We start from the raw sequence: 25,119 nt of genomic DNA on the forward strand, positions 1-25,119 counted from the left end.
AGAATAATCTGTCTAAGTAATCCCTCACACCAGAGGTGTTCATAATAAAGATGTTGTCTTCACACACACTTCCCTTAATAACCATTAAAGTGTACCGCCTTCAGTGTATAGCCTTCATAACCTACAACGTAATAACCATCTAAATGCACTCGTGTCATTTCGCATTGAAATCTAGACGAGAGATAGCTAATATGTAGGGGAAATTTGGACCGGTGATTGATCGTCAAAGATCATAAACGACTGCTGAGTTTAGCACTCGTCATCAGCCCAGCCACCCTGCTTGCGCACCTCCATGCAGTTCCTTCTTCAAGCTGCCAGTCTGTCGTGTCTGGTTCCAGCTGTCACTCCTGGCTGTCATGTCCACTCCATCGCTTGCCACTCTTGTTAGTCGACACGGTGTGCCTCTAGTCGACATGGTGTGCCTCTAGTCGACATTGTTGACTTGTCTGTGTTTCTGTTCAACGGCACGGACCGTCTTGTGGGTGACGCCCTTCATTTGTCTGATGAACACGAATCCGGTGAGAACTAACATGAAGGCCGCGACCCCGGTTAGAGCGTTCAGGATGGTGTTGTATTCTGTACTTTTCACTAGCGGATCCGAGCAGTACACCCCAATGCCGCCAGCAATTCCGAGCACTCCCACGAGTTTGCCGAAGTTGAACGGGTCGTACATTTCGTTGACGAACGTGTACTTGATGTTGTACGTGGCTGACTGGATGAAGATGAACCAGACGGCAGTGAAGCGCATTAAGCTTTCGTTCTCGCTGGCCCAGGCGCAGGTCTGGTTAACAAAGATCAGTGTCACTCCCATAACAAACATAACGAGCGTGGTTCCGGTATAGTCCATACAGAACCCAATCACGAAGGAGAACGGGCCCTGCATGGGTGTGAGCCAACCGACGAAGTCGGACACGCTCATGGATACCGCGTCCTTCACCACCGCCGGGTAATACGCGAACTGGAACATGAGTAAACCACAAAAGGCCGCCATAATCCATATGTCCAACGTCTGCAAACACCTGATGAAGAGCTTCCACTGCGCCTTGCCGCGCGTCCTGTCACCCTTCCCGATTTCCTCCAGCGCCGCTGCGTCCTCTTCCACAGCCGCGGCCGTGGACACACTCGTGTCTCGCAATCGCGCCATTTCGATCCCGCTGCCGAGTTCCGAACGTGCGTGCTCCGAACGTGGGTGGTTGCTAGGCGTGGAGTAACCGCCAGTTCGCTCGCCGCTGGTCGACGCGCCGAATCCGGTCTCGAGATCTTCGCGTTCGGAACGGGGTGCGTCAAGTTCATCGCTAAATTTCCGCTTAATCGGGTTGCCGTCAAAGTCGACGGCGGGCTCATCGGAACGTAGGATGACACTGGTGGCTAGCAGGGCGCCGTAATCACGTTTGCGGGGTAGACAGCAGATGTAGAGTGCGCTCACGGGGAGCCAGACAACAACCAGCCAGACACCCCAGATGCTGCGGAAGCGCCAGTCGGGATGCTTCTTCCAAATTGCGTTTAGCATCGGAGCTACCACGGAAGCAGCAGACTGACAGCCTACAATAATGGAGACCGCCAACGCCTGACGCCGTGGCCAGTGTTCCATCACAGTCAAGGCAGGGAAGCAGATGATGTTGACGCATGCGCCCGCCAGGACCATGGCGAGTGTATACACACGAAACTTCTCAGTCGCGAAAATTAAACATAAAATCGATAACAAGTGCAACGTTTCGCCAATCGAGGCCGTGACTTGAGGCCCGAAGGTATCCAGCATCACACCTGCCACCGCGGCACACACGAACTCTGAACCGTTGGCCAATGAATACAACCCACTCACCGCCTTAGACTGCTCCAGACAACTCGCAGGGTCATCCGGGTCTTCCGTCGGTGAACCCGGATCACACTTCCATGCATACGCACCTGACTTGATAATCATCGCCGAGTACGCCTGCCAACCAAAATACAAACACGATGTAAACAAACATGCTAAACAGTATATTACTAAACGAACGTAAGGATTCATCCGCCATCGCGCCACGCATCCAAGTGGTTTGACCTTCCCCGAAACGCTCTTCAAACCACCTTCCTTCAAGCCAGGCTTCAAGCTATCCTTCTCCAACAACCGCACAACCGAACCACCTCCAGTACTACTCATAACAAAAATTAACTCCCCTAAAACCCAACACACGAAATAAACGTTCTGTCTCCATCTACAACAACGATGACCAGCGTTGCCAGCAACCCAAATGCGAACGTTTTCGGACAACCCATACACGACCCTGCATCCCCCCACCAAGTATTGTGGGCTAGCGTTATTATGGGCTGGCGTTATCTAGTACTGTGATCCAATACTATCAGCTGACCTTGTAAGCTAACCCAGTAAGCTGGCCCTACGAGTCAGCGCTGTTGTGGCTGTGGGGAGAGTTTCGGCAGTGGCTCACCCAGTTGACTTCCAGCGTGTGGCAGTCTCTGTGCCAAGTGGTGCCGTTGGAGTCGATCTCGAGTGCAGCGAGGGACCGTTTGAGTTCCAGCCAGCGGAGGTCGCCGAGATGTTTGGCGGTGTATGCACCTTCCAGGTGGAGGCTCTCGCCACAGGCGTTGCATTTGCCAGCGTGTATGTGAGGCGAGTCGACGAACACGGTGACGGCTTCGCGGGCGGCCGGATCGTGTGTGTGCACGCGTGTGCGCATACGTGAGTTCTCGTCGCTAGGGGTCGCGAAACGCGCAGGGGCTGTGGAGGGGAGGTTTAGATCCCAGGGTCCGGGCACAGAGGTTGTTTCAGCTACGCGCAGGAGTCGTTTCCGGCAGGCGGCGATTTTAGCGTCGACCCAAGCCCTGCGGAGAGCGGTGGCCCCGGACTCCGGGGTGAAGGGGACGCGGAGTCTGGTACCGGCAATGGACTCGATGGCGTCGTACATTTTGGCGAACCAGACGTCGCTCCTTCCGTACTTTTGATGGAGCACGTTGAGTGCAACCAAGGATCCGTGCGGGATGTCCGCTATCACGCCCCAGATGAAGCTGGTGCACTCGCCCACTGTCTTGGGGCCACCAGCTGGTCCGGGCGTGGGCCAGCAGGTAGGCCACATGTCTTTAAGAGAGTCCTGGATGTCGTGGGGACGAACGATGCTCGGATGCGAGAAAAGATGGGGCACACAGCCTGCCAAGAAGTTTGCCACGGCCACCACGTTCCCACGGAGCCGGTGCAACTCGAGAACCAACAATACTTGGTGGATGCTTCCCTTGGGCAGCGAGACCGCGTCAAAGTGACTCAGCGCCACACCCAAATGCGTGTTCGCGATCCGGACCATTTGCAACAATGCTGCAGGCGTGACCACGTGCTCGTGGATGTTGGGCCCGGCTGCGCCCTCCAGACGATCTAAGTGAATACAACTAAGCGAGGACTCCAGCGTAGCTGCCTTGCCTGCCCGATATGCGCCCTCTGGGCCGTCTGCGTCCTGTAACAAGATGATCGGCGTGCCTTCGGTCGACGGCGGCCGCGTCGACGGCATCTTGAGACACTCGGAGGACAGCAGCTGGTTCAGCCGCAACTTGAGCATGTTCACTGCACACAAGCGCCAGATGAACAAGCACTTGTCCGCTCCACCAGGTGGGTCCGCTCCGCCCACCTGGTTTGGTCCCGCAGCCTCAACGTGCTCGTCCAAAGAAATCGACGATACTTCCTCACAGATGGTTCGGTGCACGGCGACGCAGAAATCGTCCAGACTCATTTTGTGGCGCACGGGAGAAGGCTGCTCAGAAGGCAACCACTCAGACGCTTCCGCAGACCGACCAGGGAGCTGTGACGGCTGGACTAACCCCAAAAGCGGAACCGCCGGCCCCGGCGGGACCGGCCGTGGTGCCAACTTGTTTGCGTCTCCGGCAGATGCTTGATGATGTGTGTGATCCGGTAGCACGCTGGAGTCCGTGTTTGACACCGTATTATTCGCACTGTGCGATAAGCTGGGGTGGGAGAGGCTGTAGGACACACTACCCGAGACTTGCAAAGAGTTGAACGGCTGGCTACCGGACTCCCAAGTAAGCGTGTCATGCCGAAGGAACGGGCGACACGTTACGTAGCAACAAACCTTGGAAAAGGCTTCATGGACCTCCGGCAGCTCAGTAGACCACCAGAGGAAACCTAGCCAAATAAGTCGCAGCTCAGAATCGTTAGTCGCGATAAAACGGTCAAGAAGCTCCAGGCACAAGGTCATTGTCCGCAGTCGATCCCGGTCGTCGTAGTGGAGGTCCAGGACCAGCCTCAGCGCCAGCCCAATGTGCTTCAAGTTACTTCTAACAATCGTGTGGTTGGCAGCACACCATTTCCAGTAAGCATTACGAATCTCATAACCTCTGCTTCGACTGCGCTGACCCGGGGATTGACCACCAGTCGGGTGACCACCAGTCGGGGAACCAGCGCCAACGGGGGGATGATTATTGGGGGGATGACTTGGGGGACCTAGGTGGTACTCACTACTGAGACCGCCGCTGAGACTACCACTGAGACCACCACTGCGACTAACGCTTTGGAAGTAGGGTCCACCGGAATGGCTGTCCATGGGGCTCGGCAGTCTGTTCGATATGCGGTTTGAGAGCTTCTCGTCAGGTAGATTACACGCATTCGATTCCAGTTTAGTGGCTTCATTCCAAGCTTCTGCCCACCGTCTCTGTTCTCCGTCCTCGTCAAGACCGTCTGCCCGGTCCTCGCCTAGCGAGTAGTCATCATCATCTGCGTTGTCGCTAACGACCCGCTCCTTTATGTAGCTGTATACTTCGTCTGGAGACATAAAGCTGAATGCACATTGGTAGAGGTGCAGAATGCCCGCTATTTTAATCGCGGCCTTTCGGTAACCCAGTCGACTGCACGCCTCAACCGACTCACTAGAGAGGAATGAGTCCACGTCCTCCTTATTCATCTTATCCAACATCAGCAGCAAAGCAGACTCGCAGACGCACGGAAACCCCGGCCAGTTAATTTGGTCCATCAATTTCCTGGCAAACACCAGCTCGAATCCACCGTTGATCACGTCCGCGGCCGTCATCTCGATGATTGACTTGTCCTCCAAACACTCAGCTGACCACTCAGAAGGGCGCGTGCCACCGCTACAGCGACCACCGCGGTAATCATGACCGCTATAACAAGCGGTTCCTTCCTTCTCTAAACTTCGCCCGATATATCCGAGCAAATCTTCCTTGCTACTTAAGACTGTCTGGATCAAACCAGTCGTCTCGTCGCTTTCCGGGACGTACAAGCCTTCCGCTATCATGTATATAATAACACTGAACCTGATTAACTGCACATAGCAAATCTCGCACCAAGAGTCCGGAGTCAAGCTATTCGTAAACTTTTCCAAAGCGTTGCAGATTTGCTGCAAGATGATCAGAGGAGTATAGGACTCAATATTCAAGCCAACCAACGGCAGCACTATACACTTCACAACTAGCAATGGAGACAAGTTTATTAGGTCCAGCAAAATGCTTTCGGACATCACATCTTCAAAATGCGCGGCCGCCGCACACGTGTGCAACGAAAGGATCCAGCGCTCAATTGCGGCAAACAAAATTAGTGGACTGGCAGGAATGATGAGAACGTCCGAGTTAGTTCCAGACAGAATGTCGTCCATATAGTACCGTCGATCTGAGGCGTCTTGGTCTAATGGGCGTTCCCAAGCTGAGCCGAGACGTTCCTCCAAAACTATCAACCGTAGCCAGAAGAAGGCATTTGCCCCCCGGGGAGCGGCACCGGACGGCGTATAAGATGGCTTTTGAGTGGTCCTCGTCTCCGTCTTGACAAACTCCGTTTTGACAAGATCCGTTTTCACCAATTCGGTTTTTAGTGATTTCGCCTTATTCTGCTGTGAGTGAAGCTCGACCCTCTGACGGCTCTCATCTGGTTTGGAATCCAGGCGGTAAACGTGCTGGTCCGTGTCCACTTGTTCCAAAACATTCCCGCCTCGGTATTCCGTTCCTAGCCGGTCATGAATAGCGCCTTCAGTCTCGGTGCCGGGGTCGCTAGGTCCGGTCGCAGAAAGCGTGTCCAATCCGGCTGGCGGTATTTCGTCCAACTCGGTGAGCAGGTCGAGTGTTTGGCGCCGACCGGAATGTCTCGCTTGACGATCGCTAGAAAATTCGCCAGGGTATTCAATATGGGCCAGGGCGTCATCCACATTGATCGAGTGGCTGATGATCAGCTGGGGACTAATGGGCTCTACTTTATCGCTAATTGGGTCGCTGTGCTCCAGTGGGCTGGTAATGTCCAAAGGTCCATGAACATCATACAGGTCGTCTTCCCGGCGGCCGTTGGTGGAGCCATCTGGCTGCAAGTGCGCCCCATCTCGCCCGAACGCTCTCGCCACCCTCTCCGTTCCAACTTGATCTCTGTTATTGTTTCCAGCCACTCTACTTACTACCAGTTCCTCAATTAAAAGCTCTGCGTTCTCTTTTGCAACGCCTCCACCTGCAGCGTTGACCATAGCCGAAGCCTCCCCGCCATACCGTTGCTCCTTCTCCCGAAACAAGGCCTCTACAAATAGGTCCTTGATGTTCATTGCCTGCTGAATCCAGAAGGTGATGTCGCTGATGCCGATGGTAGGCTTCACAATCGGATCGATCAAATTCCAGGACCATTTAGGCGGCACACACGCCTCTTTAATCTTGGCAAACTTCTCGTTGCGACCCAAAACCATCATTACGAGGTTGAAGCGATGCAAACACTTACCGCACATACTCCGTGTCCCCCGGCGCAGATACATGTATAGACTGTGAGCCCTCGTCGGCGTTCGGAACTTGCACAACTTGCACTGGTTCCGGACCTGGTCCGAGTTGGTTCCCGCCAATCTGGTTGAAGCTAACGTGGTTCCTGCCAAATTGGTTGCTGCAAGACTCGTTCCAGCCAAATTGGTTCCCACCCAATTCACAGCAGGGTCCTCGGGCAGGTTGGTGGGAGACAACGGCGGAAGCAGTGCCTCTGCATGGAAGCTCGGACTGGCCGGGATGTGGGGGTAGAGTCCCAGCACCGAAGCATCCTCTTGGCTTCCCGCGGCCTCAAGGTCTAAATTCTGGGTGTAAAGAAGGTAGTAGGAGTGCACCAGTGACATGGGTATGAATTCCAGCAATCGCTCCACCTTGAACATAGTCAGCCGCCTGGCGACGTCGGCATCTGCTCTTGCTGCATGCTGGCCGGCTGCGTGATGGCCGGCTGCGTGGTTACTGTCTAGGCACACGGGACTGGCCAAGCCGGGTGCCAAGCCGGGTGGGCTGGCCAGGTTGGAAAGCGAGTGCAGACGGGGCGACGCCGTGAGCGAGCGGAAGTCGGTTGCGGCGAGGTCCGTCGCGCTATCGGTCTTTCGACAGGACGTCACGTCCGCCACGGCACCGCCGAAGTCTTCCAGGTCGTAGAGACCTCCACCCATGTGTGTTCCGATGTGTGTGTTGCCGGCGATGTGTGTGCCACGTGATCGAGTAGCCGTGCCGTAATGGAGCCAAGTGTCGGGCGGACAATCGGAGACGGCTTTGAGTATGTGGTGTTCGACGGAGAGTGCGAACGCGGAAGAAACGAGGGCGCCTCGGTTGACGAGTCGGAGCGAGAGGATCTGTGGTAATAGTGCGGCATTGTCGGTGTTGACGATGAGGTCGACGATGGCTGCGGTAAAGGCAACAAGTCGGCGCATGAGTGCGTTCTCGGCGTGTGGTTTGGTCGCCGCGCTGGAGGGAGAGATGCATTCATCGTCGTCGTCTACGATTTGTGCCATCAAACTCGGGTCGTCAATGAAGCACCTGGCGGGCGCCACTGGAGTGTCTGTGCCAGTCGGGCTGGCCTGCTGGTGTGCGACTTGGAGTTCAAGGTCTTCGAGGACCTGGATGATGGTGGCCGAAAAGTCTCCGCGGAGGGTTTGGTTGCAGACAGATTCAAGGTGCTGGATCCAGACGTCCAAGATGACCTGGGCGGCGAGCGCCTTAAGGTTCTCGAGACGACCGAACAGCGGAACCTCCCGGTTACTACACATCAACAGCCAGCGGGTGGTTCGGTAAGTGTCGATCAGCGTCGGGGGGAACTGAACCAAGTGCGACACACTGGTCCTCAACACACCCGACCAACCGTTCAGCAACAAACAACTGCACAGGTTCGCCTTCTTTGCCACCAATACTACGTTCTCAATGTCCGATGAAGGAAACGAAGAATCCACCTGCAGCGATCCACCACCCTGCAGCGGCAACCGGTAGTACCACACACGATTCTGGCAACCATGCTGACTCCAATCCAACAACCAAACCTCCTCCTCAATACCCAGCAAGAACGACGCACCGCGATCCGTGGCATACAACCGCAATGGGGACACCGCCCCGCAAGACCCCTCAACTCCTGTATTCGCTGTCCCCGGCCCCCCGGCACTCGCCAGCCCTCCGGCAGCTGCTGGCTCCGCGGGTTCCCCAGCCGCGGGCCCCCGAGACTCAGCCGCTGGAGACTCAGCCGCTGGAGACTCGCCCCTCGCGTTCACTTGGTCATCCACTGCAGAGGGTGGCGGCGGAGTCGAACAGTCGGCCACAGAACCAGAATCCTTGGCAGTCATAGAACTCTTGGTAGTCATAGAGCTCTTGGCAGTGGTTTCGACTTGAAGATAGCAGAGAACGGTGAGTGACACGCCGCTGAGTTTGACGTACCACAGATCCGTATAGTAGCAGACCACAAACAGATCTGGTCTGCCTAGTTGAATGACTTGCCATTGATTATGTTTCGTAGGGGTGGGCGGTCCGAATTTAGGTACTTGATGGTGGATGGCTGGTCCTTGTAGCAGGCCCTCCTCATTTTGTTGGCGTGCCGCTCGGGTGAGCATGAGAATATCCGGGCTCCGTTGTTTGTTTGATTCCGGGTCGATTCGGTCGGGATCGGAGTGTAGTAGTTTTCTGAGTTGGAGTAAGGGTCCAAGTTGTACATTTTTAGGCGCAATAGTGTTGGCTAGAATGCGGCCGCAGACAAGTTGATCTCTTGTGGACCAGATGAGCTGGATACCGTCGTAGTGGACGGGGTGTAGCTCATCTCCCCAGAGTCCGAGAGGTGTGGGTACTGAATCGGGAACGAGTTTATAGGAGTATAGCCAACCGGTTTTATCGCGCAGTATCAAGTCCTCTCCGTAGGCCCAACAGCTAGCGACGGGTCGGGAGGCGCTATTGTACAGACTGGGTTGATTGGACCAGGAGTTGAGGCCATCTATCACGGCCGCGACGGAACAACTGATCTTGGTATCTGGTCTTTCATACAACAACATACCGCTACGTCGCGGATCTTCACCGGCCGCCGCAACCTCCGCCTTCGTCTGCTTCAAAGCGTTCCAAAATTGACTCGCAAAATCGCCAATAAAACCACGACCTGGAGCACCTCCACGACCTGTAGATGCTGCCACACGAATCACCTGGAAACAACCACTTTTGTACACCACATTGATGTTGAAACATCCGCTGCCTTTACTCACCACACTCACCTTCACCACCGCATCAATCCGATTGAACGGGCTCCGAAACACAGCCTGCAGACATACCGCACCCGCATTGCGACCCGGCGGTAAATCCATTCCTTGACTCAAGTCGAACAAAATCACGCGACCGTGGTCAGTTCCCATGACTATAACGCAATCATAACTGGAACCCGCCAGCCATACAATACAACCACATGCCGGAACACAACCACAAGCCGGAACACAACCACAAGCCGGAACACAACCACAAGCCGGAACACAACCACAAGCCGGAACACAACCACAAGCCGGAACACAACGGAAGAGACTTACTTAGACATTGTGAATGATTGCTGCACGTCCAAGATATCACTTTACCCAAGGCATGCTCAAAAGGCGCCACATCGAAAGTTATCCTGCAATGGATCAAGTTAGACGTGGTGGCGGTAGTTGTAGTGGCGGTAGTTGTAGTGGCGGTAGTTATGGTGGTGGTAGTGGGGTAACGTTAGCCGCCGGTGAGACCGAAAAGTTAAGTGGTAGATGAGAGGAAGGCTGGTCATGAGGTGCCATGAGGTGTGTGATACGCTTTTTGGATTAATTCGAACGGTAGAACGGTTTGTTGAGTTTGCCGAGCTGTTGCGCGTTGGATTGCCAGAACGTGCGATAACCTGTTCAGCATTTCATCGGGTATATATTGTCCCCCCTAGTACACAAAAAGTGATCGGCATCATCCAAACAAGGGTCGTTGGGCCAAGGCCGGGCGGGCTGCGCTGTTGTTCCACTCCCCACACACTGTTAGATTTAAGATCTGGCTGGTTGCCTTCAGACGACCGAAAGCGGGCCTGAAACCCAGTCGGCCTGAATTAATAAATATTGGAAACGATGAGTCATGGAGTTCATCCGGGCTCAATAAAAGGAGAGGAAACCGGATGCTATCCGAGTCACTCAAGCCATCAGAGCCAGTCAAGCAAACAACAACCGGATTACAACAGCATGGAATTGAAATGCGAACAAAACGCCGTCTATGCACAGGAATATCCACCATCCAGCTACCACCACGGGTATCAACGTATTCCGCCCGACTATCCACCGCCGCAGAGCTATGCACAGCCCAAAGGCGGCTGCCCACCACGCGGCGGCTATTCACACGGAACTGGATGGCCGCCGGGGCATGGTGCATATCCACCCGGGGATGGCGCATATCCATCGGGGCATGGTGCACACCCACCCGGGGATGGCGCATATCCATCGGGGGATGGAGAGTATCCGCCAAACACCGACTACCCACCAGGGGCCACTTATCGACCAGGGAATCATTATGGATCACCGGATGGTTATGGACCGCGAGACGGTTATCCACACACTAGATACGCACACGACGCTGGTCATCCACCGGATGATGGCTACCAACCAGAAGGTGCCTACCAACCAGAAGGTGGCTACCATCTGGGGGGCAGTTACCCCGATATGAATGCAGGCCCTCCCGTGTCACCTGTATCAAGTCCCCGCATAGCTGCAGGCCCTCCGATGGCAGGTCCTCCCATGGTAGGTCCTCCCATGACACGTCCTCCAGTGTCAGGACCGCCCATGGCAGGTCCTCCAGTGGCAGGACCGCCCATGGCAGGTCCCCACGTGGCAGGCCCCCTCATGGCAGGCCCGCCCATGGCAAGTACCGGTATGGCGGGCCCGCCCATGGCAGGTCCCGGTATGCTTGGTCCTCCGGCTCCGGCGACTGGTTCTCTGATGCCCGGTCCGATGCCTCGCCCGATGTCCGGTCCGATGGGAGCGGTGTACGATGCGAGTGGGGGCGGGGGTTACATCCCAGGGGCCCCGTACCCACCTGCGCGGCCGGCGCCGGGTGTCCAGCCGCCGGCTGACTTCGGCTATAACCGCGTTCCTTCGCCGAATTCGCGAATGGCACCCGCCGCGTACACGCAGATCCTCGCGGCCTACCCCCCGTCGGTGTCCTACTCGCACCACCTCCCTGACAATGTGGATGTGGTGGTTGACAACGACACGCAACGACGCAGGCAACTATATATAAGGGTCTCCGGAGGCGCCCTGACCCCGAAAGGTACAGTAGATTTCAACGCAGTCTCGACGCCGACGGTAGAAGCCCCGATTGAGGGGCAAGCCACGACTGAAAAGCAAGCCACAACTAAGGGGCAAGCCACGACTGAGGGGCAAGCCACAACTAAGGGGCAAGTCACGACTGAGCGTCAAGCCGCGACTGAAGGACAAGCCGCGACTGAAGGGCAAGCCGCGACTGAAGGGCAAGCCGCGACTGAAGGGCAAGCCGCGACTGAGGGGCAAGCCACAGCTCAGGGGCAAGTCACGACGGAGGGGCAAGCTACAGCTGAGGGACCGGTAACGACTGACGGGGAGGCAGGAACTGGCGGTTACTCCGTCACAGGCACGCTGCCCTCGTTAGGTGATCCAGCCGCCCATGACACAGCGGGCGTTGCTAGTGACCTGGTTGCAAGCGACCTGGTTGCAAGCGACCTGGTTCGGGGCGATAGCGGCACGGCCTCAACTGCGGCCTCCACCATCGGCGATTCGAGTTCCGTTGTCCACTCCGTTGCTGCCGCTCACTCCGTTGCTGCCGCTCACTCCGTTGCTACCACTCACTCTGATGCGACCAGCGTCGATGAAAGCGTTAGAGCGGATGCGAGTTTGTTGGACCTGCCTGCTTACCTGACGGCGCACCAGCAGGTATTCTTCCAGTTCATCGTGCCGGAAATTCCGCGGTCGTACGCGACCTGGTCTTCGTCTTCAGTGTTCGACTGGATCGTGTGGAAGTGTGTCCGGGGACAAATTATGGGAGCGTGTGTTTACAAACATGCCGTAACACCAAACGAAGTACTCCGGTCGCTGGCTCTGCTCTTCCGCATCGACCCGAACCGCTTACTCCTTCAACCAGCAACGCCATACACACTCGCCAGTCTACGTTTCAACTCTGGTGAACCGAAGCTCTATCTCTTCCTCAACCCACTCCCGCCACTCGTCGAACTGCATCTCGACGTAAATAGCGCATTTCTGAATGCCTCCTGCCTCTCACTCTACCAAAAGGCAATTGCCTCCTAATTGAATCGTCGCCTCCACTCCACTTTCGCGAGGTCGTTGTGTTTCGAGGCCGTTGTGTTTGTTGGCCGTTGTGTTTGTTCCAACTCTTATATCCTGTATTTTTCTTCTAAAACTTCTACATGCTTCCTTTATTCCTCCGCGCTGCCAAGGAACTTCCGGCTTCCAAGAAACTTCCGGCTGCCAAGGAACTTCCGGCTGCCAAGAAGCTTGGCTTGTAGGCAGATACGCTAGATATGCTGCTAGGGGCAGGACATTTGAAGCGCAAACTCGGCGGGTTGTCTGTTGTAGTGGATGGCGAACTTCAGCGATATTCGTGTACTCAAGATCTTGGTTGCGGGCTTCAGGCTTCTTCAATCAGCACTTACGTGCATCCACAGTGTGATAACCGTCCCAAAGACAGCTTGCGATTTTTGTGCAACCGGAACGATTTTTGGAGAGCGCAAGCGTTCTGTCCCAGCGCGGCTCCTGGCGCTCGGACTGCACGCATTCGGGTGGTCTTTAGGAAGTGTCTTTGGTGTGAGTCTTCGGTCCTTAGAGGGGTTGGAAGGTGAGGGAGCAGCAGGTAGGTTCAGGCACAGGGGGCACGCTCAAACAGAAGCGGACTGCGCCGTACGGGAGGAGGCAACCGTAAGACTCAGGTGGTCCCGTAGAGAGGGGATGATGTAGAGATAGGGAGAGCCGTAGTTAGAGGGAAATGTAGAGCACAGGGAATGCATGGTTGCAAAGCACACGCACGACAACAGGCGAACTGCGTGCGACTATCGAGATTGCATCCCTCCTGAAGAATCACAACGCAACAAAGCCGAATGAAGTAAACGTCAAAATGTAAGCCCAGAATCCAACCACAACGAGTAAAGTAGCGAGGGCTCCGAACATTCATATGGCCGGAAAATTTGCAGAAAGACGCCAAAAAAATCCAGCTGAGCAAACATGGACCGCCGCAAAATCCTCGGAAATAATTCTTCGAAAGGGCAAAATCCGCATGCGCGCTTCAGAACTCAGTGTGAGCGCATTCGCAGCCTGCACACGTGTGTGCCTGCACACGTGTGTGCCTGCACACGTTTGTGCCTGCACGGGCCAGTTTCTGGGCGTTTGCACTCACGAGTTTGGGTCGGGCACAAGTATGAACATGCTGCCGTCTTCTGAGAGGTGCAATTTGACGCCGGTTTTCAGGGGGCTGTGCCACGGGTCGTATGTGAGGAACATTTTGGCATCTGGCCCTATCATGGTTGGCGGCAAGTCGCTAGCGGTCACCGCCAGCCAGAGTGCGCAACTCCCAATTTTCTGCATGCTCGGGTGTAACCGAGGGGCCAGTTTCAACCGGCGTGCTTTCAAAAACACACGCCAGCAACGGGCTCCAACCGACTGGCCCAGAGACCTCTTCGCCCCGTCACTGCCAGACTCGCCGTCGCCAGGGGAGGGTGCGGGCATAAAAGGAAGGTGCCGTCCTTACTAGGGTACGATATGTCAAAGGATACCCACGGGGCGGGTATTACTGCCACGACGGGGGCGTTGCCGTAACCGACGAGTGCGTTCCCGACTTGCAACCTTCAACTCCCAGTTGGCATTCTCCGGAAATTAAGATCTGAGGAATTGTAATTTTTAGGATGTCGTGCTGGTCTTCTGAGCACAGTGGTTTGTGTAGGTGAGACGTCTGAATAACGGACTGTGTTGCAGCTGAGGAGGAGGCAGCGCCGTGGAGCGCGAAAGACACGGAAAAATTAAGTAGTCTATATGCCTCGTAAGCCGCCTGATTTGCATCCGCGGTTCGAATCCTTGGAGCCCGCGTCCCGGAATCCTGTGCCGGAATCCTGTCCCGGTCAGCACCATTTATGTGCGTAAGTAGTTCTTTGAGGTAGGATTAAGAGTAGCGGAGGTTTGGCTGAGTGTCGGGAGGCTGCGTTGGATTTGCATGCCTTTGCAGCTCGTGCCTGCCGCGCCAAGGAGGATTTGCACAATGACTTGTTGCGTATGGAGGCGCGCATGAATGAGGTGACGCATGCCGTGGGTGACCGAGAAGAGGAGATGATGAAGGCGAAGGAAGTGAACGAGGCCAAACTGGAGAGGCTGAAGGCGAAGTACTTGAAGGCGATGGACCACCTGGAGTTCCTCGAGGCCGTACAGAGAGAGCACGACGCCTTGTGCGAGAAGTATGGCGCGCTTGAGCTGGAGCACGCCGGGCTCCAAAAGCGGCTGGCGCAGGTCCAGGAAATGCTCGACGCTGGCCGCGAATTGAATGGCCGCGACACGGCCGAGACGTCCGAGAGCCTCAAGACGGACAACCACCGACTTAAGAAGGAGCGTAACGTGCTCAAGGCCCAGCTAGAGCAAGCCGGGACCGAACTGGAACTGGCTCGTAGTGAGCTACAACGGCTCGTGGCTGAGCTGGAGACGGCCAATAGTGAGCTGGAACGTCTCCGAAACGACCACCAGAATCAACTCGAAGACCTGAATACGGACGCGGAAACACTCAGGAAGGAGATCAATGGACTAAGGGAGGAAACCCGGTCGCTTAGGGAAGAGGCCAATGGACTAAGGGAGGAGAACGACGAGCTGAGGTCCGCTCTCACTGAATCTAAAACCAAGCTCCAAGACGTCACAGACGAACTCAGCCGCACCAAAAGCGAGCTCAAACAAAGCAAGGACCAGCTGTCCAAACTCAGTGCCGAATACCAAAATAAAGTCTCCGAAATAAAGGGAATCACTAAGGCTCTGCAAGACCCACCAGGAGACGGGAAGATGCACATTCACATTCATCATCATGAGCACCAACATGTGCATAACCACGACCATAAACACTTCTACGTAAGCTCCACATCTGCCTGCTCGGGTTGGGATCAACATCACTCGCGTCGTTCTGTTTAGAATGTGAAGGACAAGAGCAGCGTGGAGGACTTGTGCCGGTCCCCTACGGTGACGGTAAGCATGGGGGGTGCGAATCGCACTGTCAAATTATCAGCTCTTCAAAACGGTGCAGCGGGCAGTGACAAAGATTTATTTTTTGAGTGAATTAGGGCAGGATGTCGTACATGACTGGAAAGGACTTGTTGTTGCTGCCAAATGGCGCAACGTACCACCTAGGTGTGAAGGCCGGTGAGTTGGCGCCCCGTATAATCGTGGTGGGTGCGAAGAAGAGGGCTGAGGAGATGTCCAAGTTGCTTGACAAGATCGACACGGTGGTGGCGTCGGACCGGTTGATGTTTACTTACACGGGGACGTACAAGGGTGTGGCTGTATCGATTGTGGCAATTGGCATGGGGGCTCCGATGATGGACTTCTTTGTGCGTGAATCCAGCTTCGTGTGTCCCGGTCCGATGGCTGTGATTCGCGTGGGAACTTGTGGGTTGTTCAACCCGTCTCTTCCGCCTGGCACGATTGTCGTGGCCGGGAAGGGCTCTACTCTGACTTACATCAACCAGGCTGGCTTCACGGACGGCTTGATTGACGGAACCAAAACGTCGCCAAGTCAACTCTACTACGTGACCAAGCCGGTGCTGCCGGATCAAGCCCTGAGCGACAGGCTCTTGGCTGAGATGAAGAAACTCGACTTGAATGCCGTGAACGGGCTCAACAACGCGTCCGACACCTTCTTCGCCACCCAAGGCCGCCAGGACAGCCACTTCTACAACGGAGACAACAAAAATATACTCGAGGAATTCGCCACACACGGAGTCGACTCCTGCGAAATGGAGGCATTCACCCTCTTCCAACTCGCCAGACAAAGAACTGTCGCTCCCCTGAAGGTCGCCGCGGCCCACATCGGCATACTCAGCAGAGTCAACCCTGCAATGACGGAGAACATCTCCACCAACCAACTACACGAAAATGAAAGACTCTGCGGCAAAGCGGCTCTCGAAGCACTCATAGCTACCGAGCTTTGAACACGAGACGGTTTAAACACACACTTGACATCACACTAGTCGGCGCGATATTTTTACACCCGGGCTAGACGGCATGGTAACCAACAATTATTTTCGTCAAAAAAAACCTCATCCAAAAAAGCCCGAAAACTATCTCGCCCCCGCCATCAGAGCGGACATAAGTGCCGCATTTGATTCCATAACACACGTCACCAGCTTCGCTGCAATAGAATCCAGTGTCGCCGGTCCACGCGTGGAGCCACCAGACGCCGCACCGATATGTGTGAACAATGTCGAGTTATGACGGTTGTTATTAACCACAGGGTTGTTATTAACCACATGGTTGTTATTAACCACAGGGAATTGGAGATTCAGAACTTGCTTCACGTTCTCGTTCCACAATTCCGTGTCTCCCATAGCTGGAGCCGACGACGGTGCTGTATTGTGCACCACAACGTCCTCATAGCTCGATATTGAACCATCAGAGTATTCGAAATGTTCATCCTTCGCCTTTTTAGCGTCGTCTGCAGAGGTGACCTTTAGACCAGAGGGTGGGGTGTCCAGAGCCGTATCACCTATCGCACTGGCCACATCAGCAGATTGAGACGATGTTGATGAGGCTTGGTCGTCAGTGGGACGTCGGGTGCTGAAGACGACATACGCTCCGCCACTGATGGCACTCCACTCTTCACTCCACATGGTGCGCCCGATTTCGAGTGGAGGGTCACTAACCTGGTGAAGAGGTTCGGTAGCGTGGTGTGGTTCAAGAGCCCAGCAATCCAGCCACCCAGTTTTGCATATACGCGGTCCGAATTCCCGAAGGTAGGTTCTATCAAACGGTCGCACGGGCCACTCCCCTTCAAGGGCAAATAGTGATTTGTTTGCTGTCGCTGATTGCTCAAGTAAGCCTTTGCCCTTTGCAACTAGTTTCTTGATAAAGCCGACGAGAGGTGGAGAATATGAGAAATCGAACGTGGTGGAGAATTTTTCGGCAGCCGTTTTCGCTACCAGACATCTTATCTTAGATATCAGACCGTCATGGGTAACTTCATCGGAAAAGGCCAAAAGGCACATTAGTCGTATTAATCTTCTCGTCTCCGCTTCGTTACTAATATCGCTCCAACGAGCAATAAGGATTTCTAGACAACCACTGAATAAGGTTGCACAAAGCAGGATATTCTCCTCAGTCACGCCACGACGGATTTCTTTCAACAAGCTAACTGCTAAGAAGCTAAGAATATCCTCAATTGTCATAACAGATATATACTGAGACCGTTCGCCGAAAGAAACGAGGAATCGAACACACTTTTCGCGCACGTTCGCAACTGGGTTTATTTTCTCATGTTCTTTTCTTGGATGACCATCCTCCTGATCCACGTCAGTTTCCTCCATTTCTCTGCATTGCAATTCTCGTGGCTGTCGACTTAAATCATTATGCAATTCCTGACTCTGAATATTATGATCCTGACTCCGAATATTATGATCCTGACTCCGAATATTATGATCCTGACTTCGAATATTACGATCCTGACTCTGAATACTACCATCCTTAGACAATACATATACTGATCTTAGGAGATGTAGAAATTCCATGGAAACAAGATTGTACACACTATCAGAGGAATGTATAAGACCGAATATAAGTAAGGGTATTAGTGGACTTTCATGATGTCCTAAACAGCAATCCCTGAAATCTTGAAGGATATGATGAAACCAGAACTGACTGGCATTGACATATTTAATATTGACAATTTCTTCTTGACGCGTGTCTTTCCGAACCAATCCGAAAGACCTTATTCTTGTTCTGCCAGATTGGTCATCAAATACTAGTTGATCATATGGACAAGTATTTCTTAAGTGTGTTTGTTGGATCTTCATTTCTCGCAGTCTATGAAATTCTTGTTGGAGAAAGTTTAATGTCAGGGTTAATACTTGGTCCAATTTATATTTTACAGGCCCAATTTCCTCTTCTGTCCTAAGTTCCAGATACTTTCGTTTGAGTACTGACTCATCAGTTAGAAGTTGACGGGCATCACGAATCTGTCGTGTCGTTAATTGATTCTTTTTCTGTATTAGTAATCGACTGAATTCATCCGCTTGTTCCTTCAACCATAGATTATACTCATCTATATCAATATTTTCTTCAGCTGCTTCAATTTCCGGTCTTTCAAATTCAATTTGATGCAAGTAATTAAAAAGCCATGATTGAAGTCCGCGATATAAACAGTAGCTCTCTAAAGACTCTCGACTCACCACGCACGACTCACCACTCGAACTACCACGCCCAGGGTTCAATCTACATAGCTTCATCAATTCAATAATACACCTTATATAATTGACAATGAGATCAACCGTATATTTGACCCGGATAGCCGCCTTTTCAGAACGATACTGAAAGAAAGGACAGGGAGCATTTTTTTTGATAAGATCCACGAACAGCGTAGCACTCAAATCCGGTTGATAACTAGAGTAGAAGGTATAGAGCAAATTAATCAATTTGTATCTTGCAGGATCCAAGACTGGGTCTTGAATCATATCCATGCAGCGAGATATGGAAATTAAGCGGGACTCCGATACCATTTCATCTGGTGTCGATCCCCCACCATAACCTGATCCACCACCATAACCTGATCCACCATACGGATGATGTTTGGGTACAAGGTAGTGTATTTTCAGGAACCGGATGTTGTTATGATCCAAAGCGATTTCCATGTCATGTAGGTTGTGAATGAATTGGTTGGCGTCCGGATGTTTAGACAAGAGCGCCTTTAGAAAAGAGTATTCGTGTGTGCAATGGGGCAATTTGACTCCTACAGGTTGTTGTCGGATGACTCGGATGAAGTACTTGTAGAGTTTTTCCTTGTGCGGGAAGTACAGTCCATGATCAAGACAGATGCGTGCGGAACTCTGAGTTAAGACTGGTGGGTATATGTCATCGTCTGTTAAGTCTCTAGCCATGAGGATTAGTTGTTCCAGAAATTCTGTTATGACTTTTTGATCAATCGCGCAACACTGTCGAATACGTTCACACCAATCAGTATACTGTACCTCTTCAAGTCCATCCCTTAGGAAAATTTTTAGATTATAATCCTTTATCATTGCACGCACATTATATACATTGCTTTCCGTCATGCCGGTCGCCATCAGATCAAGTAAAACAGAATCCGCCAGTCGTATCACTGCACTGTTGTCTCGCCGTTCCGGTAATGACCATCGAGTCTCCCCAGCCGACCTCGACATCTCCGACACCTCCAGACGGGCACTCCGACTCAATCTCGAGCCACCCTCCAACCTCCCACCGTTCTCCAGACGGGGGCATTTCTCCGCAACGCCCTTCTCAATGGATCCTCGCACCCGCTTCTCCATCCGCACTTCTCCAGGCCGAGCCACCGCCTTCCCATCATGCTTCGCCATTTATTCCATAATTATTCCCCCGTACCCGCCAGTTGGTTCCCTAGCGGATTTAGTGTAAATAAACGACGTAGTGATGCTCTAATCCAAAGCACTACGGTCCCAGAGAATCTGCCCTCCGTAGCAGTCCATTAATTCACTGGCTGAGTTAACCCGATTGATTAAGTTAATTGGTTACCTTAGGTGGGTAGGTAAGGTTGGGTTGATGGGTGATCAGGTGTGTAGGTAAGGTTGGGTTGATGGGTGACCAAGTAGCGTGTTAAGGGAAGTAGCGTGTTAAGGGAAGTAGGAGCTTTGATTAGGTGAATTTTATTCGTCATAAATATTTTTGGGGATGTCGGTCCGTTGGCTTATTGTGGCCTCACGACTCGCCTGCTCCAGTGGTGAGGCCGCGGTAGCGGAACTTGGTCAGGCTGCAATCACATACACTTTGCACCAGCTACAGAACCATCCTTGTTACCCCACCAAAATCGTTAAAATGCCTACTAACAATAGGATGTGCGAGAATATGAATCGCTCACTTTGCTCGGTTCGCTACAAGCTTGGCTTTACCCCGGAGATACATTCTACAATTGGCTTGTATGGTTGTGTCGACTTGGAGAAGTGCGAGTCTATGGAAGAGTTTAATTTTATGTTAGATAGATTCTGTGAAGTTCCTAGCTGCTCTATATTTGCAGCCGAAGATGACAATCGAGTCGATGGTGACCGTTTACTGTGCATAACAACCCAGACCTTACTATGCGATAGTGCCAACCGGTTTAGTCCTATCGTCGACAGAGCTGATCACGTTGCAATGGTTTGTCAAGACGAAGATAATCCTAACGGCGACACATCTAACAGCGACAGGGATCGAGCCGTGGAGACCCGGAGGCTGTTGGCGGATAACGTACGTGACCTCCCCATGCTCAACTTCGATAAAGAAGCTGGCACTCAAAAAGGAGAAGAACGAGAAGGAGACGGCCGAACTTTAAAGGACGACGTCATGATGTTGGGTACACAGTTGATGGCTGGATTAGTGGACTGCGGTATGGGCTATTATCGAGACATGCCTAGTCTATTGTTTTCAGGTACGACTACAAGTTTAGGGTCGTATTCCTCGTGTTTGTCCCACCACAATAGAGACGAGTTCCAGTACTGTACAGTTCAGTTTGATAGCATGCTGTACCAAGGCGAGTGTCTGCCGAAGGGCTGTACGCCGCACACGTTCTACAACCTGCTTAACTTTATCTGTGGCGAAGTTGGCAAACGCGATGGAGACCCAGCCTACACCGGAATGGAAACGTGTGTGGACTTTTTAGACTCCATTCCTCCAATGCTTTGTTTATCCGCACAAATGCTAGGGTGTGGTAATACCATGACGGCTGTAAGTAATCAGCAAGACATCCTGAGCGTCATCACGACGCCAAGAGCATTACCCAACAACCGTCGCCAACACCATCGTTCGGCTCATCGCTCTCATTACCGACACTCAGCCAATCATGACTTAGCCAATCATGACTTAGCCAATCATGGGTTAGCCAACAATGGAAATACTACTCGAAACGCTAGAGGTAATGACAGTGAATCAAAGCGCCTGTCTGCTATCGGAGATATCTTTGTTGGTGGAGGTTACGATTGGCCAAATCGCATGCCTGGCATGCCTCTGCATCTCTTCCAGAATTTCGCGAGAAAGGTCCAGAAAATAATCGAAAATGACAGGGATCTTCAGTCCCTCTTTCCTGTTAGGACTCCTATGGCCAGAAACCTGATAGGAGGTAGCCCATTTGGAGAAAGCTCGTTTGGCGACAACCTGCTAGGATCTTTGGGGACTGGATTGCTAGGAGGGGACGGTGGAAGGATGCTATCGTCGGATGTTCGTTTATACGACGATAGTGGTAACGGCGACGGAACCGGAATGAATAAAACTGGGGATCGGACGTCGTGGTGGAGTCGTGGGGAAGATACTATCCGGTTGCACAGATATGAGTCACCTGCCGGGCTTCGCTACCGTGTGAGGTGTGGTGGATGGACTGCAGTCTTGGATGACTCCCGCTTCAATAAGGCCGTAGGGGTCTTGGTTGTGTTGGTGGCTGTCTTGCTCCCTCTTTACCCGACGAATCGTCGTCTGATTAGGGGTTGGGTTGGTAATATCAGCTCTAATATTCAGGATTGCTCCAGCAGAGCTAAGTTTCTCGGTCGTGGCGATTTCAGTCATGTGTGTGGTCTGAGATCGTTGAATATGTTTTGGGTCGTTCTAGGTCACACTTTCACGTTTTCCTGGCAGGAAGGAGTCGATCAGAACTTGAAGGAGGCATTGGGTCTGGTCCACGATTATAAGTTTCAATTCATCATCAGTGGACAACTGGCTGTGGACTCCTTCTTCTTCCTTTCGGGTTTGATGTATGGGCTATTCGGCAGCTCAAAATTAGAAGCCGTTTACGCCTCCACTCGTGACTCCTCCAGTCGTGGTGGCTCTACGGGCATGCGTGCTACGCGGGTGGCAAAGTATGCTGGGCTTCTAATGATTAAACGCTACTTGCGTCTGGTTCCCACGATGTCCTTGGTATTGGCATTTTCATACTTTGTGCTTCCGTACCTGGGCTCTGGCCCGATGTGGGTGCCTTACGTTGACTATTTACGGTATGGCATGACACCTGATCGGTCTGGTGGGTGTTACAAGTACTGGTGGAACGTTTTGACTTTGACAAATAACCTCTCAAGGGGAGCAGAAGGCCTGCAGTGTTTGGGACACACATGGTACTTGTCGAACGACTTCCAGTTTTATATACTAGGTAATGCGCTGGTGATCCTCTCATGCTTGACAAGCAGGAAGGTTATGTACTCAGCCGCTGCTGGAGTACTGGCGGTGGCCTCTATCTACTCCTACCATGTGGTTAGGACCGAACATTTGCATTTCAGTATCCCGGCCTTCAGCGACTCGTCCATCACCCCCGCGCAAGAAGGAGGTACCATGGAACTGATGCAGAACTGGGCCACGTTTTACGTCAAGCCCTGGTGCAGAATTGGCCCGTACCTTGTGGGTCTAGCAGCAGGAATCTGCCAGCGTGACGGGTGGTTTGAAAAACAAATAACTTTGCTAAAACCTTGCGCCACTTCCGGCGCCGGTAACTCCGCTGGCTCCAATTCGAATGACACTCGCAGAATAGACGAAGACGAAGCAGCCGATGAAACACACCAAGAACTCGCACCAGATGAGTCGCCCATACTCGACCACGACCACTGTCCTTCTCCAGAGCACGTGACTAGTCCTACAAGACGGTTACTGCTTGGCCGCCTCAACCGGAACTACCGACAACTGGACACCATGGACGCTGCACCAGAATATACGCCGGTTGCTGATCCCTATATAGTCAGCCTCTACACCGCCCTCTCGCTCATCGGCGCCTGGGCCTGCTGCGTCTCTGTTCCCTACCTTGCCAACAAGGGGAAAACCTTGACCTGGAACGTCACGCTGGACCAACTGTGGTTCGTGTACAACCGTACCCTCTGGGCACTCTGTCTCGCTTGGTTCTCCCTTGTACTTGTCTACGTCCGCACCAGCACCAAGGACATCGTGGTCAAAAATCCCATACTTGTCGTCCTCAAAGAAATCCTAGCCAACAGGCCGATGGCCCTGTGCAGCGTCTATACCTTCACGTTTTACCTCGTGCACCCTCTTGTTGAACAGGCATACTACGCAACCAGGACTACAGACGTTTGCCTAAACAATCGTAACTTACACTGGGTGTTACCCCGCGTGGAATATCACACCACATTACCCGAACACACCACCACCCGGACACACTTCCACCCGGGGGCACCGCCATCGGGCCCACCATGACGTCTTAATTATAGTGATTGGGTGGTTTGCGACGATTTCCCACTTCTGTTTCACTGCCTTCTTCGGCGTGTTGACAACGGCCATGATTGAATTCCCTTTGGGGAAGATCTTTACAGCTATTGGTCTGTAGCGAGTAGAAAAGAACTAGGGATGAACATATATCGAAGCTGTGACTAAGTTGGGAGCTGCGTTGCCTGTTTCCGTCGTTTAACTGGGCCATAGGCGTTGCTGCTGAGCTTGGAGCTGCTGGGTCGTGCGTGGCTGGGTCGGTCGTCAGCGCCTGAGGGCAAGGGTCGCGGCGGCGCAGAGAGCAGCAGAGGCGACGGGTCCAAGTCGGAATCGTCTATGCGACTACAAGGTGGCTGGCTGCAAATAACCGCCATGGCCGCACGCCGTGGCGTCCGAGGCGGCTCGACAGGAGAACACCAAAGCGGCTCGCTAGTGGCGTACCATACTGGCGTCAAAAACGGTGGTCCTGAACCACGCCCAAACTCACTAGGCACCGGCCGCATCTGCCCGCCTGGCTGCGCATAGTGTCCCTGTTCGTGTGGACTCTCACCGTGTGGACCTCCACCGTGTGGACCGTGCTTCTCCGCACCCGGCCACTGCTCCCCCAAACCGTACAATTGCCGCATGTAGCAGTATACCATATCGTCGTAACTCGCAAACTGCCACTCCGACTCGAACCCCTCCAACATCCGCTCGGACAAGTTTGCCCCGTCCACGGACTCCCCGGTCCGAAACGCATGCTGACCCGAGTCGGTCCTGTTCTCGTATGGCCCGTAGCTTCGGTACTCCGGCCCCCCTCGGTACTCCGGCCCTGGTCGGTACACTTGTCCTGGTCGGTACTCCTGCCCTAGCCCTGCTCGGTACTCCTGCCCTGGCCCCGCTCGGTACTCCTGTCCCGGCCCCATTCGGTAATCCTGAGCTCGGTACTCTTGTCCTGCCCGGAACTCGTGTCCTGCCCGATACTCTTGCCCTGGTCGATATTCCGGTCCCATTCGGTATTCCGGTCCCGTACGGTACTCCGGTCCCGTTCGGTACTCCGAAACCGTACGGTACTCCGGTGCCGTTCGGTACTCCTGCGCGAGGCCGGCGACGGCGTGGGCGGGGTGGAGAGCGTTGACGGATTGGAGCATGGCGAGGAGTTCGGGACTGGCGTTGGCTAGTTCCGGGGCGTACTCAGCACCGGCGACGGGCGCGAAGTAGGGCACGATGGCGCCATTGCGCCGAATCCGCCGACCCGCCGTAGCCGCCACCAACCGAGGCTGCGGACCCGCCACCGCGCGCGCGCGCAACCCATTTGTACGTCGCCGTTGCACGCCTCCCTTCGCCTCGATCTCGCGCTGAATCGCTACCTTGAACTTATACGCCTCTACACGCGCCGTCGCCTCGTTCGCAAAAAACTTCGGGTTAAAGTACTTCGTATGCCGCTGCCCCTTCTCATCCGTCCACTGCGCTGCCCAAATCCCGCGACAATTCTTGTACACGCCCTACCAAACAAACTCTC

General features: G+C 53.6%; 7 protein-coding genes across 7 annotated transcripts; 3 read left to right on the plus strand and 4 right to left on the minus strand.

Moving 5' to 3' along the window:
- Positions 1-424: 424 nt before the first annotated feature.
- Positions 425-2,140, minus strand: GNI_079420 (major facilitator family transporter; the record flags this gene model as incomplete). The annotated part of the gene is made up of 1 exon (XM_011132303.1): positions 425-2,140. One exon carries the CDS (start codon positions 2,138-2,140, stop codon positions 425-427), a length of 1,716 nt encoding a protein of 571 aa, XP_011130605.1.
- Positions 2,141-2,375: 235 nt separating this feature from the next.
- Positions 2,376-3,713, minus strand: GNI_079430 (hypothetical protein; the record flags this gene model as incomplete). The annotated part of the gene is made up of 1 exon (XM_011132304.1): positions 2,376-3,713. The coding sequence occupies one exon, from the start codon at positions 3,711-3,713 to the stop codon at positions 2,376-2,378; it is 1,338 nt and encodes a 445-aa protein (XP_011130606.1).
- A 551-nt stretch (positions 3,714-4,264) lies between these two features.
- GNI_079440 (hypothetical protein) lies at positions 4,265-9,599 on the minus strand (the record flags this gene model as incomplete). The annotated part of the gene is made up of 2 exons (XM_011132305.1): positions 4,265-4,344; positions 4,457-9,599. The coding sequence occupies 2 exons, from the start codon at positions 9,597-9,599 to the stop codon at positions 4,265-4,267; spliced, it is 5,223 nt and encodes a 1,740-aa protein (XP_011130607.1).
- Positions 9,600-11,021: 1,422 nt separating this feature from the next.
- GNI_079450 (hypothetical protein) lies at positions 11,022-12,518 on the plus strand (the record flags this gene model as incomplete). Its single annotated transcript, XM_011132306.1, has 1 exon — positions 11,022-12,518. One exon carries the CDS (start codon positions 11,022-11,024, stop codon positions 12,516-12,518), a length of 1,497 nt encoding a protein of 498 aa, XP_011130608.1.
- A 1,734-nt stretch (positions 12,519-14,252) lies between these two features.
- GNI_079460 (uridine phosphorylase) lies at positions 14,253-16,399 on the plus strand (the record flags this gene model as incomplete). Its single annotated transcript, XM_011132307.1, has 4 exons — positions 14,253-14,259; positions 14,443-15,323; positions 15,384-15,437; positions 15,533-16,399. The coding sequence occupies 4 exons, from the start codon at positions 14,253-14,255 to the stop codon at positions 16,397-16,399; spliced, it is 1,809 nt and encodes a 602-aa protein (XP_011130609.1).
- Positions 16,400-16,528: 129 nt separating this feature from the next.
- Positions 16,529-19,792, minus strand: GNI_079470 (hypothetical protein; the record flags this gene model as incomplete). The annotated part of the gene is made up of 1 exon (XM_011132308.1): positions 16,529-19,792. The coding sequence occupies one exon, from the start codon at positions 19,790-19,792 to the stop codon at positions 16,529-16,531; it is 3,264 nt and encodes a 1,087-aa protein (XP_011130610.1).
- Positions 19,793-20,123: 331 nt separating this feature from the next.
- GNI_079480 (putative transmembrane protein) lies at positions 20,124-23,739 on the plus strand (the record flags this gene model as incomplete). Its single annotated transcript, XM_011132309.1, has 2 exons — positions 20,124-23,499; positions 23,624-23,739. The coding sequence occupies 2 exons, from the start codon at positions 20,124-20,126 to the stop codon at positions 23,737-23,739; spliced, it is 3,492 nt and encodes a 1,163-aa protein (XP_011130611.1).
- Between the last annotated feature and the right edge of the window lie 1,380 nt (positions 23,740-25,119).

This window comes from Gregarina niphandrodes, assembly GCF_000223845.1.
Source record: "Gregarina niphandrodes unplaced genomic scaffold scaffold00014, whole genome shotgun sequence".
NCBI classification, from domain to species: domain Eukaryota; phylum Apicomplexa; class Conoidasida; order Eugregarinorida; family Gregarinidae; genus Gregarina; species Gregarina niphandrodes.